General features: G+C 35.8%; 1 protein-coding gene across 1 annotated transcript in view; it reads left to right on the top strand.

Moving 5' to 3' along the window:
• LOC134844309 (advillin-like) overlaps positions 1-13,701 on the top strand; it is a gene marked incomplete in the record, with an annotated part of 67,020 nt that overhangs the window by 21,104 nt on the left and 32,215 nt on the right. The window contains 5 exon segments of the mRNA XM_063860940.1: positions 2,755-2,948; positions 3,275-3,581; positions 4,201-4,406; positions 4,908-5,020; positions 12,168-12,386. Coding sequence (XP_063717010.1) covers positions 2,755-2,948; positions 3,275-3,581; positions 4,201-4,406; positions 4,908-5,020; positions 12,168-12,386 — 1,039 coding nt within the window.

Here is a 13,701-nt window from a genome sequence, read left to right as displayed (position 1 = left end):
TTTTCCAATTCAATAAGGTTTGAAGAATGCAATGGCAAATTATGAAATCCACTGAGAACTGATTTCCAGCGAAAAAAATTTAAATTGACTAAGTAATCTAGCGACTTTTGATGCTCCACAACCAAAACGCGTTTGTCGCTGGATTTCAAAATGGAAAAAATTTTGTCCGAATAGAAGACAATCTAATCTGCCTTCTAATTCCAACTACAAAAATATAAAAGACGTGAAAAAATGTGTCTGTGAAATCCAGACGGAAGCGAGCACACTTTTTTACTTCGTTTTAAAAACAAGTTTGACGCCATAACCTTTCAACTTAAGGCTTCAATTAAGTAGGATTTTGCTTGCAACTTACACGTCCACTTTCTTGTTAGGTTTTTTTAATAGTCAATGAACGTAATGAAGACTCTTATATAGGTCATGTGAATCTAGTATGTTTTTTTTCAGAAGAAGTCTTTCATCAATTGGTTCACTTTTCGATTTATTTTCTTGCGGTTTGACTTTTGATTTTAAAAAAAAACACGTGACCTGCTGCTAGTTTCGAAAGTGGTTTTCAAATTTCCCAGAGGAATGAAAAAAAATTGCCTATTGACAGGGGCGGATCTAGGATTTTCTCGAGTGGGGGGGGGGGGGGGGGGGGGATTTTCAAAAACTTTTTTTTTAGGTCGACCAAATTGATTTTTCGAGCTCTCCCAAAGCACTGTTCTTCCCCTATTTGAGCACTTTTTGGCGCGCACTCCCCCTCAAAGTTAGTATATATTGGCGCCCAAGGCGCCTTTGGAAAAATTTTAGGGTCGGTCGGCCAAAAATGGATTTCTTAAAAAGTATCAAAGGGGGGACCCTTTGGGTCGGCAGGGGGTCGAATACCCCTCTAAATCCGCCCTCCCTAAATCCGCCCCTGCCTATTGATCCAGTTTTTATTTTCAACACGAGTTTATAAACTAAAATTGGGTCAATCAGAAATTTTTTTGAAATTCAAAAATTTGAAAAACTTTGAGGCAAAAATTAATTTTCCTTTAAATTCGAAAGTTGAAGTTTTTGTAAAAAGCAAGTCATTTTCTTTGTTTCCTCACGTTCGTTGACTTTTTTCAATAGTCTGTCGGCTATTGTTTTTTTTTCAATACCTTATAGAGTCAAAGTCAATTTCAAAAGCAGAAGAAATTAGTCCAAAAGTGACGTCTTAAGACGTCGTAGAATGAACGTTCTGTCGTCAGCCGTATATTTCAGTTTCAACTAGTGTCGTCAACAGTTTTTTAACAAGCGCTTTTACATCAAAATTAGTGTATTTTGTTTGACAACGGCTTATTGATAACTTGCTTGCATTTGAATAAAAGGAGTAATTTTAATTACTCCTTTTATTCAAATGCGTATTAATAAGGTGTCAAAGTTTTTAAAGGTGAAATTCAAATAGGTATTCGCTAGTCAACGTTAGTTGAATGAAATTCAAGCTCAAACGATTACCTATTGATTAAAAACTATTTTCTAAAGTTTTCGAATTCTTTTCGTTTTATTTTTCGTTTTTAGGACTTTTTTTGGGTTTTTCTTCGGATTCCAAACGGGCCGAGTGATCGCGTGTAGATTTCATTACGATGCCAAACTGCACTGGATAGGCGCACAATTTTGTGCATGTATATTCGTGGATTCCAGAGACAAGTCTATAAGCATGTTATAATTTTGTCGAAACACAAAATGCACAGTTTGGCCTCGTAATGTTACTCTTTTCCATCCGCTGAAGGAACTTCAATACCTTGGGAGATTTCAACCCAATTTAAAATTAGTTTCCTTCAACACAATAAAAAAACTATAAAACCGTATAGCTAGTTAAAAGTTTGGGCATCTTCACAAACACCAAGTCTACGTTTTTGCGTTTTTTCTCGAAATAATCAAGATTTGGCTTCAGTTGTTAGTTATGAGTTGTAGTGGCAATAAGATCTTCTGCGTTAGCTTCAAGTCACACTCAAGTACTTGTTTTAGCAAAATTTAGGAAAATTTATTTAAATTTTTTTGGTACTAACATTGGTTTTAAATCCCGTAACACTCGAAATAGCTTTTGGTGCTGCTGCTGCGATTTACCTTGTAACAAGAACGAAATCATGTGATAGTGAGTTGTTGTTGAAAACAATTTGAGCTTTTTAAACTTGATAAAATAACGATTAACAATCAACATGCCATTTTGTGAATTGCTCGAGAACAGGGGCGGGCGGATCTAGGATTTTCTCGAGGGAGGAAGGATTTTAAAAAAAAATTGAAAATTTTCTGCGGCGCATGCGAATTTTTTGGGAAAAAAAACGTTTTTAGGCACTTTTTGGAAAATTTTGACCAACAAATCGCGTTTTTTCGGCTTTAGTAAAATTCTACGGTCAGTCACCAAATATACCAAATATGGATGTCTTAAAATAGTACAAAGGGGGGACCCTTTGGCTCGGCAGGTGGTCAAATCCCTAAAAGAAAGCGTCCGCCCCCAAACCCCCCCCCTAAATCCGTTGGTGCTCGAGAGTAATGATATTTGTCCAAATAATGAATACAAAAATGTCGTTTTCTTCCGGTCCCGAGTCGTGAGCGAAGAAATTTTTCGCGAGCAGTATGAAATTTCATTTGATCATAAAGCCGTCAATTTAAGCAGTTTAAACGGAAAACCCAACTTTTAAAAAGGATCGGCCCGATATTTGATACTAAAATTTGCACTCTATCTTGAGAAACTAGCCGTTCAGAACCCTTTTAGGGACTGTTCTCTTAAATAAAGAGGTTTATTTCTAGGTCCTGCTGGAATCTTCGTTTGGAAGGGCAAGAATGCGAATCGTGATGAGAAGGCCAGTGGAATGAAGAATGCTAGTGCGTTTATTAAGACTAAAAAGTACCCTGCCCACACCCAGATCATAGCTGTGATAGACGGCGCAGAGCCACCCGCTTTTAAGATGCTGTTCTCCGACTGGAAAAACAAACACGCCCAGGTAGGCTGCAGCCCATAGCTAGTTTTCTTGTAATCATTTGAATGATTTTTAAGCTTATAGTAGAAGTTTATCGTCTATCGAAAAGAAAACGCAATTAAAATTGTTCGCAAAACTGTTTTTTTTTTGTTTAAAAAAAGACGTTTGTCATAATCTTCAAGTAAAATTGTATTTTTGCGTTTTATAGCTTAATTTTTTCAACTGTGGATAACAGTCCTTTTCCTATCAACCCTGCTTTAAATAGCTAAACTGATATTGAAAATCTCACAAACTGTCCAAATCTTGATTCCAATTGGGTTGTGAAAGTTCCTCTCGGGGGTACTTTTTAGGTTGGCCTTGGAACAGCCCACAACATCAACCGGGTGGCAAAAATCACCACCCAGACCCAGTTCGACGTGAACAGTCTGCATGCCAAGCCACAAGTGGCCGCTTCGGCCCGCATGGTGGACGACGGCACTGGAAAAACGGAAGTGTGGGTTGTGGAGAATTTCGACATTGTCCCGGTAGACGACTATTTGCACGGACAGTTCTTTGCTGGCGACTGTTATGTAGTGAAATATACTTACCACGTGAAGAATAAGCCCTGCTATATTCTGTACTACTGGATTGGGTCGGATAGCAGCCAAGACGAACAGGGTATGTTATAAGTGCAAAAATGAAAAGTATTGGCATTGTGGCGCTCAGGTAGTGATGGTGCTCAGCAATCATATGATTGCTGATTCAAATCGCACGTGCGCTGCATTTTTCAAGGTGAGCTCTTGAAAGTAAGTCATAGCTTACTATGCGAGCTGTTTATATGCGCTGAAACGGCTTTAATATGATATATCACGCGATTCATTCCGACGACTATTCATGGTACCTGATTTTGAATGGAAAACAAAAAAAAATTAAAACAAAAAACAAATACAAAGTTCCTCCCCATTTTCAATGGTCGGAACAATAAATAGATAACAAATTAATGGTTGAGCATGTATGATTATTATATCTTGTTAAGAATTCCTTCTCTTTTTATAGGGGGTAGATAACAAGATCCAATTTATGCGGGAATTTTTTTATGCGCGAAAGACCGAATGCACGAAAATTTGTCAGCCAATCAGACTTCAGTACTCTTAAATTTGAACGAAATAGCAAAAAAATCAGTCAGTTTTGGACAATCTAAAGCAAGTTGATTGGTTAAGATTTCTCGCGCAACCGTCGGTACTTTGCGCATGAGAATAGTCATCCAAACCCCCTCAAGTTTTCGCTTTGTGCATAGGAACCGTGGCTCTGAAGACAATTGAACTAGACGACCTTGTGAGTGGGACGGCGATGCAAGTGAGGGTAGTTCAGGGCAAGGAACCCAACCACTTCCTTGCTATCTTCAGAGGCAGACTCATCGTCCATCTGGGCGGCAAGAGTTCTGGATTCCGAAACATAGACAACAAAAAGACCATGAATTTGACTAGAAACCACCTCTTCCAAGTATGCTTACGATGTCACTGTGAAAATATATTCTGAGATTTTTTTCCAATTTCAAAGTTCTAAGAATTTGCATTCTGAGAAAATAAAGTTTCGTGTTCCTATCACTGTGAAAATAAATTCGGATATTTTTTTCCAATTTCATAGTTCTAAGAAATCGCTTTTTGGAAAAAAAACTTAAGTTTTTCCCATTATTTTTTTTTTCCGTAATAGATTTCATTTTGCTTCGTCTTAACTGCTAAACTATCCCAAAGGTTGACTGGCTTCAAATGGGAACTCCATAAACATTTAAATGGGCAAAAGTTTGGGACTTGTAACTAATTTGAGCTGTTTGAATTTTTAATAATTTCTTTAGTGGGATTCATATTCAAGATCCTCATCATTAAATCAAAATTCAGTTTCCAGGTTTTGTACCACATACATGCAGACAATTTTGTTTTGGCGATCATGAAATGTTACAGTAAAGGTCTATATCGAGTTTTTAGTTTTGTAATTTCGTTTCAGATTCGTGGAACTGACAAATTGAACACCCGATGTGTTGAGGTTGCTTGTGTGGCGCCTAGCTTGAACAGCAATGACTCATTCGTACTCAAGTCCAAGGAAGTCGTCTATCTATGGTTAGATAAAATACAAAAATAGTTTAGCTGAAGTACTTACTAAGAGTAATGAACATATTGAAGACTCGTATACAGGTCTTGATGATTTTTTCTTAGGAACAAGTCTTGCAATGTTCTAATACTACAGATGTGCATTCATACGTTTTCATGTATTTATGAATGCACTTAAGTATGTATGCACTTTTTGAGTTCAATTAAATTTCGTCTGCTGAAAGTTACGCCAATAAGATGCTGATTTAAATTATCCGGACAAAACTAACAAAATTTGAGAATTCAAACTCGTTTTTCTCAAATTGGGTGAGAGTTAGACAAAAATTGAGGGGTGAGCAAAAATTGCTTAGAATTTCACCAAAATTAGTATGCAGTTTTTGCGAACGGTTTTTTGTACTGCGTATTGTTTTTGAACCGCAATTTTTTTGCGAATTTCGGAACCAAATTTTTAGCCCAAAATTAATTCAATCTGACTTTTTTTAGTTAATCAAGAATTACGCAAGAACTACTGATTTAATTCACGAGACAATAATCTCAGAAAAGTTGTTTTTTACAGTTCAAGTTCTAGAAGGGTAAAAACCCCAGAAAAATGTGAAGAAAGTCAAGTCAAATATTTCGAGTTCTTTTTAATAAAATTGATTTTAGTGGCTATCGAGAAAAAATAAAATCTATTACACAGTTTTTGGAGATTGTACTTTTCCAGAACTTTGTTGAGCTGTGTAAAAAATTTCTGATATAATGGTTTCGTCAATTAACTTGGTAGTTCTAGCGTAGTTCTTGAAAAGCTAAAAAAAAATACCCAAATTTCGGGTACTTTTTTGGTTCCAAATTTCGCAAAAAAGTTGCATCATATTACTTCTTGTGAATTTCGATGCAAATTATGTTCTCTTTTATTTTTAAATACTTGTTCTCAGGTTTGGTTGAACTTGAGTATTTTTGCTTCATTCGGGTTGAAAGGTTTCGAATAATGATTCACGGGTTTATTGGGCTCATATTGCGTTATTTTTGAGCAGAAAAGGTTTCTTATGCGTATGTGTATGTTTTGAGGAGCGGACTTGAACCAATTATCGAGCTATTTTGACTTTTTTGTAGCTCAATGGATGTCTGCTCAAGTAAGATCGACTGTGTATCCGCCTTGTTGGTTAGTTTAATTTTGAGTACACCAACGCAGCATAGTGTCATATTATTAGATCCAATGATGTTTCCGGCTCAAGTCGCAAATGAAATTGTTGATTGATTCAATTGTACTGTTAAGTCTGGTTTACGAGCAGAAAAGTTATATCTGGCTAACTTAGTTGTGTAGCTTTTTGTCTTTGAACCTGGTTTATTGTTCAATAATGTTTACGCTTGCGATGGGCTAGCGTTATCAAACTTGAAAAAGACTTTTCTTTCGGGTTAACAACTTGTTTAACAAATCGACTAGATTCACTTGTATCTTGGTTCGTATTAAATTCAAACTTCTCTGCGTTCCCGGCCAATTTAGCCGGGAGGTAACGAGTTCTAGCCTGGGATGGCGAAGGTTCTGGGTTCGAATCTGATCAGGACCTGTTTTTTTTTTTCAAACGAAAAATTTTCTGTTACAAATAAAAGTTAAAGGCCAACTATTTTTCTGCTTATCTGTTGTCGGCTTGGTTGTCTTATCTTGAAGAGTTGTGTTTCTGCGCGCATTTTTTTAAACCTAGCTTCTAATTTTTGGTTTTCTTCTACAATTTTTTTCTTTGTTTTTTTGTTTCGCTAAAAAACATTCCTCGGTCCAAATTTTTTTGAACAATTTTTTATTGCCTGATTTTGGGTCGTTTCAAGGAAAACACGCAGTTTTACCGCTCTTTTTTGCACTTTTCGAGCTGGTTGAGAGTTTACCCATCGGTTTGTTGAATTTTTTTCTATTATGGAAGGTTAACTGAAAAAAAATTTAGTTTCTCTCAGAAAGTTCTAGTGAGTTTTAAAAATGGTTATCAATTGAAAGACAATCAACTCCCCTGTGTGCCTGTATAGTCCCCTAGAGTCTCTTTTCACTAGACCCCTCTGTCTAAAGCCTTCGAAAAAGTCTGTGAGGGAATATTTGACCCATTTTTTTCTCGTTTTCTGGAAAACTACCTCTCTACAATCTGAGTTTTTGGTTTTAATGAATAAAACGGTTTTGAAAAGTTCCCTGCATGAGCGGCAACGCCAAAAATTTTTAACACTTGACAAAATATTGACCCCCGGAATAGTAAAGTTTTTGATTTTCTACCGTTTTGTGGATCTTTTGACTTTTCTCGAAAACTAATCTCTCAAATCTAATATCATGGGTTCAATGAAGATAATGGGTAGTGAAAAGCTCCCCTGTATTAGCGGCCACCGACATTGTTTTATACACAAAACTTTTGCCCTCGCAACTTTCAAAATTTTTATTGTTTGACTGTTTTTTAAATTTTTTGATTATTCTCCAAAAAACTACCCTGCCATATATTCTAGGTTCAATTCAAAAAACTGGTTGTGAGACAGGTTGGTTTTCGAGAAAAAATGAAAAATTATAAAATAACGGTCAAAATATTATAATTTTTACTTTTTGAGGGCCATAATTTTTGTTGTCAGAAAAATTTGAGAGTAGTCGCATCAGAAAATGAGCTTCTGATGCGACTACTCTCAAATTTCATTGACAACAAAAGTTATGGCCCTCAAAAAGTCAAAATTATAATATTTTGACCGTTATTTTATAATTTTTCATTTTTCTCGAAAACCAACCTCCCAAATCTCCAATTTTGGGTTCAATTGAAATAACAGTCTAAGTGAATTCCTTCTGGATAAGTGGTTACGCCCTATTTTCACAGGAAAGCTATGATTCTCGGAAATGTCAAATTTTTCATTCAATGACTACTTTTTGGAGTTTTCTTGTTACCTATCCTGTCAAATCTGATATCATAGGTTTAATCAAAACAACAGGTTTATAACTGGCTATGCCCATTTTGTGTACGAAAAAAGTTATGGCCTTCAAACAAGTCGAAGTTTTGAACGCTTGAAAGTTTTTTGGACATGTTTTGACTTTACGCGAAATCTACTGTGCAAATTCTCCGGTTCTTTTCAACCGAGAAAACGGTTTCTGAAATGTTATCTGCTTAAGTGGCCACTACCTGCTTTTTCCAGAAAAAAAATTATGGATTTTGGAATTCCGTTTGACCGTTTTGTGGGAATTTTTTGATTTTTTTAAATTACACAATCAAATCTCATATGAAAAGTTCAATGAAAGAACCGGTTAGGAAAATGGTTCCTGTATAAGCGTCGACTCTTTAGTTTTTGTAAAACAAATTTTAACTCGTTGAGAACTTTGATTATCTCAAATTTTTTTACTCTTAACAGTTATTTTAGTAGCGAAACAACTAAGGTTTAGGGTAGAGTTTAATTTTTGAAATCCTATTTTTTGCGTTGCATCAGTATAGCAAACTCATTCAGTATCAAACACATACCTCCCGCTTTAGCTGGGCTCCTAGTTGTTTTTATCGAGACGTGTGAAAATTTTTGCTCTTTTCTATTTTTTTTCCAATTTTTAAATTTTTTCTATGTGTTTTTTTTATGTCTGTGTTGTATCGCAAGTGGTGCGAAATTCCGCTTCGCCTCTGTGTTAACGATTGTTAGGATTTGATTGTGAAGATTCTAATACGTGCGATTGTGAATCACTAAGTAGGGAATATCAGCGCTTGGTATATCAACCCTTTAGTCAGCGCTAGCTTTGCCGTTTTGTCGCTCGTGTTTGGTTGTTTGTTGCTATCACCAGTGCTGAGTGGTTAGTGTGTGCGGTAGAAAATCTATAGGTTACAGATTCGATCCCGAGAGTGAGACAAATTTTTTATAATTTCAGGCTGATTTCTTATTTTTCTGATTGCACTTTGTAGAGCTGCTTTCTATCGTGATCTCGCTTCGCCTCTCGGTTTAAAATTCAAATTGACTTATCTGGTAGTTTTTTGTTACAAGGAACTTTGTACAAGACAAAATGAGACAAACAATCTCGAACTTTGATAAATCTTGTTTCTAAGCGATATTTTTTAAGGATTTTCTCTATGTAACGGGTTGTGTCTCACTTTTCGTCGACTAGTTTGCACAATTTTTTTGCGGTCTATATTCTTCACTCTTGGTATAATAGTTATTATACCACCCAGAACCTACAAATCTCACGTATACATCCCCAAGAAAAATCAATGAGCTCAGACCTATGACTTTTTGTTCTTTCTTATGTTACAGCCCCGACCCTCATAACTTCAATAAAATAATTAAAAACCTCTTCCAACTTGATGACATCTTAAAACAGAATTTTGGCCTCTTGTCGACCACTTGAAGCGGTTATATAATAGTAAAAAACCACTTTTTGTGTTCCGACGTTTAAACATGGAGGGGATATTTGTGCACGGTCTGATTTTCTTCTTTAGACAAGTTTCGACTTTCTGAATAGCGGTTTTTAAACAAATTTTTCAAAGAATTAATAAATCATTGATGCCTTGAGCATAAATATCAAAACATATTTCACCTCTAATAAGTTTTTGTAAAATTTTTGGAGGTTTTAAAATTGCCAATTTGGCTAATTTGGGACACAACGCATGGTATATTTTGTTCTAATAGAACTTTCTATGTAATCCGCCTCAGAAATTGTTTCAACTTGATTTCAGATGATCGTCTTGGAATTGTTAATACGTTGCTAGACGCAAATTCTTTATCCATAACTTTTAATTTATGAGTGGGCGGATCACTTTCAAAAACAGCCAAAAAATTTAAAACATTTTAAACTTGATCAAATTTTGAATTTCTCAAAAAAATAAGTTTAAGGGGCAGTCGGAAGTTAAGTGTTTTGCTTCAACACAAACAGTTTCGGTTCTCATTCGTGTTTGCTTGGTCTCAAACGAGTTTTTTTTTCAGGTTTAGTTGATTCTAGATTGAGTTTTGTCAATTGTTCAGGTTCGACAAAGCCTGCACAGGCGACGAGAGTAAAGTTGTGTTCCCTTCTGCTCTTTAATTACCTGTTTTCCTGTTTGGTTTAACTTCAATTTTTTTTGTTTTTCGTTCTAATCTGCGTGAAAGGTTTCGAATAATGTTTCATGGGCTTATTGGGCTCATATTGTGTCGATTTGTAAGCAGAAAAAGTCTCATTTGCGCATGTGGATGTTTAGAGGAGCGGACTTGACCCATTAATGGAGCTATTTTGACTTGTTTTTTAAGCTCAATAGATGTCTGCTCAAGTAAATTCGACTTTGTATCCGCCTTGTTTGTTAGTTTCATTTTGAATACACAAACGCAGCGCAGTGTCAGATTATTAGATCTAATGATTTTTCCCGCTCAAGTCGCAAATAAAAGTGTTGATTTATTCAATGGTACTGTTATGTCTGGTTTACTAGCAGCAATATTATATCTGGCTAATTTTAGTTGTTTAGCATTCTATCTAGTTTTTTGGTCAATAGTGTTTACGCTTGCGATTGGCAAGCGTTATCAAACTTGAAAAAGACTTTTCTTTCGGTTTAACAACTTGTTTAACAAATTGTCTTGATTCACTTGGATCTTGGTTCATAATAAATTGCAGTCCCGGACAATTTGCAGTCCCGGACAATATAGCCTGGAGGTAACGAGTTCTAACCTGGCACGGCAAAAGTTCTGGGCTCGAATCTCATCAGGACCTGTTTTTTTATTCAAACGAAAAATATTCTGTTACAAATGTAATTAACAGACAAATATTTGTCTGCTTATCTGTTGTCGGCATAGTTTTCTTATCTTGAAACGTTTTATTTCTGCGCGCATTTTTCGTTAATGTTGCTTTTAATTTTTGATTTACTTCCACTATTTGTAATTTTACTTGCCTTGACTTCGTATTTTTTGTTGTTTCGCTTAAAACCATTCTTCGGCCCTAAATAGGTTCGATCTCGAGATTCAGACAAAATTTTACCAATTCGAGGCTGATTTCTTGTTTTTCTAATTGCACTTCATAGAGCTGCTTTTTATCGTGTTCTCGCTAGTGGTTGCAAAGCGAAGCTTCGCCTCTGTGTTCATCTGTGAAATAGACTTATTTGGCAATTTTTTGTTACAAGGAACTTTGTACAAGACAAATTGAGACAAACAATCTCGAACTTTGATAAGCCTTATTTCTTATCGACAACTTTTAAGAATTTTCTCAATGTAGCGGGTATCGTCTCATTTTCTGTTGACTAGTTTGCCCAATATTTGTTCTGTTTATCGCAAGTGATGCAAAGCTCTGTGTTGCTTGTTTTTATATAAGTTGGAAGGGTTGTATTTTGTGCAATCGGGTTATTTGCAATCGAGTTTGGGTTGCGATAGTCTGAAATTTAGTGGCAATACAGTCCTAAAATGGGCCAGAATGATGGAGGCGTATTGGCGCGGTCTTTGTTTTTCCCCGTTGGTACTATAGTTTTTATACCACCGAAAAATTATGAATCGCGTGATTGCACCCCAATACAAAAATCATTCAGCGGGGATCTATGACTTTTTGGTCTTTTTCCTGTTACAGCCCCGACCCTCATAAGTTTTATTGAAATAATACTAAAACTAACTCTTTCGAATTTTTTACATCTTGAAACAGGACTATGGCCTATTGCCGACCACTCGAAGCGGTGCTATGATAGTAACAACACTAACAACCAATTTCAGTGTTCCGAATTTCAAACATGGATGGAATATTTGTGTTCGGTGTAGTTTTCTTCTTTAGAATTTTTAACTAGCCGTTTTAAAGAAATTTTTAAATCATTTGCAAATCATTGATGCCTTGAGCACAAATATCAAAATATATTTCACCTCTAATAATTTTTTAATAAATTTATGGCAGTTTCAAAATTGCAAATTAGCTAACTTGGGACACAATCCGCCTCAGAAATTGTTCCAACTTGATTTCAGGCAAGCTACTTGGCACTGTTAATATGTTGCTAGACGCAAATTACTGCGCTATGAACTTTACTTATTGAGTGGGCAGAACATTTTCAAAAAAATCCCAAAAATTTTCAAAATTTATCAAATTTTGAATTTCTCAAAAAAGTGACTGAAACTTTAGACTTTAAGGAGCAGTCGGAATATTCAGGGTTTTGTCATGATATAAGCAGTCCTGCTTAACAACTTTATTTGCTTTGTCTCGAATTTATTTATTCAGGTTTAATTGATTCTTGGTTGAGTTGTGTCACGTGTTCAGGTTCGGTAAAGCGTGCACAGGCGACGAGAGGGAAATGGCGAAGAATTGTGCATCTATCCTGTCGCCCAGAGACATTGAGGTGGTGATGGAGGGCAAGGAGCCGGACTCCTTCTGGAAGGCACTGGGGGGCAAGCAGCCATATAGTAGTTCCAAGGCACAACTGGACCCGGAACACGAACCGAGGCTGTTCCAGTGCAGCAATGCCACCGGATACTTCAGGTGTGTCATCAATGTATTATCTCTGCGTTTTGAAATTGCCTTAATAATGATGTAAGTGTAATGCAAATAGTTACATAGTTAATCTATGTGTTCTGACTGGTCCCTTAAATTAATCGCAACACTTGATCAAAAGAGGTGTATTTCTGAATTTTAATGCAACTTCAGTCCGGGTGTATATTGAAGCGTATTTATTTTTGCCTTGCATATAATATCAATGATATAGTAATTTGGTAGCTTTTGACGTTGTTACGACAAGTCCAGAAGAGTGTTAATGAAGAAAAAACCCAAAATGTTTTTTTTTTCCACGCGATTTTGGGTACCTGTAGAATGCGCGTAGCGTCAGTGTTGCAACATATTGTAGCATTTTCAAAAAAAAGTGATTCGGTTTCCCAAAAGATGTATCAAAAAGTAAGTTATCTGAGTGTCGATAAAAAATTCTTCTAGTCAATGTTGAGAAAACTTCTTTGCTGTTCAGTGTCAATTATCAGTTAACCTCGATTAGTGACTGCGATGAATAGCTTCATATTGTAATAGTTTTTTTAGATTTTGTTAGTTATTCTTTATCTGTATCATCAAGTTTACTTTCAGTACTTTCTGAAAACCAATCAAAACTGTAGAACGTTCAGGGAATAAATGAAAGAAGTCATAAAAAATAAAAATGTTTCTGTTTTGGTTATTTTTTCAAATTAATGCCTCAGTAGTTGCTGTCGCTGCATTTGATGTGTACAGCCGGATACTTGGCCAACAACCGGGTACTCTGTTTTTTCTTAGTTGTTGCCTCCTGGCACATATACTTTCAGGACGCGGAGGTTTCTGGTTAACTCTCATAGGTTTTGACCGGTACCCAGCTGATTCAGTGATTATTATACGTTACGCTCACTACAAGATTTTGAAAGATGGGTGAAAAATGGGTTGGAAGTTTTGGCTTTTTAGCCTAACTGAGATTCAATAGTGGATGAAGTTTGGCCAGTTTTTCATGAGCGTCAACTTTATAATAAATTCGTTTACGAATCAGGCCACATTACAGAAATTGTTTATTATAAACTTTATGCCTTTACAATGTTAAGCCCCATGAGCAAATAAGTTTTTAGTGACCTAATTTGTCTGCATGCCAACTTTTATAAGAATCGGACAATATGAACAAAATCTTTACTTGTAAAAATTTGCAGGTTTGAGTGAGCAGTTGGTAGGATGAGCATTTAAAGCAAAGTAACTTGTCATTCAGAACGAGTTTTTTTCCAAAGTTTTTTATGTTTGTTTTGTTAGAAAGAATTGATCATATATATAGTTTAAAACGATCAATATGAACCTAAAC

Source organism: Symsagittifera roscoffensis, chromosome 4 (genome assembly GCF_963678635.1).
Source record: "Symsagittifera roscoffensis chromosome 4, txSymRosc1.1, whole genome shotgun sequence".
Lineage (NCBI taxonomy): Eukaryota > Metazoa > Xenacoelomorpha > Acoela > Convolutidae > Symsagittifera > Symsagittifera roscoffensis.
Note: the sequence above shows the minus strand (reverse complement) of the source record. Positions and strands in the feature narration are given on the sequence as shown.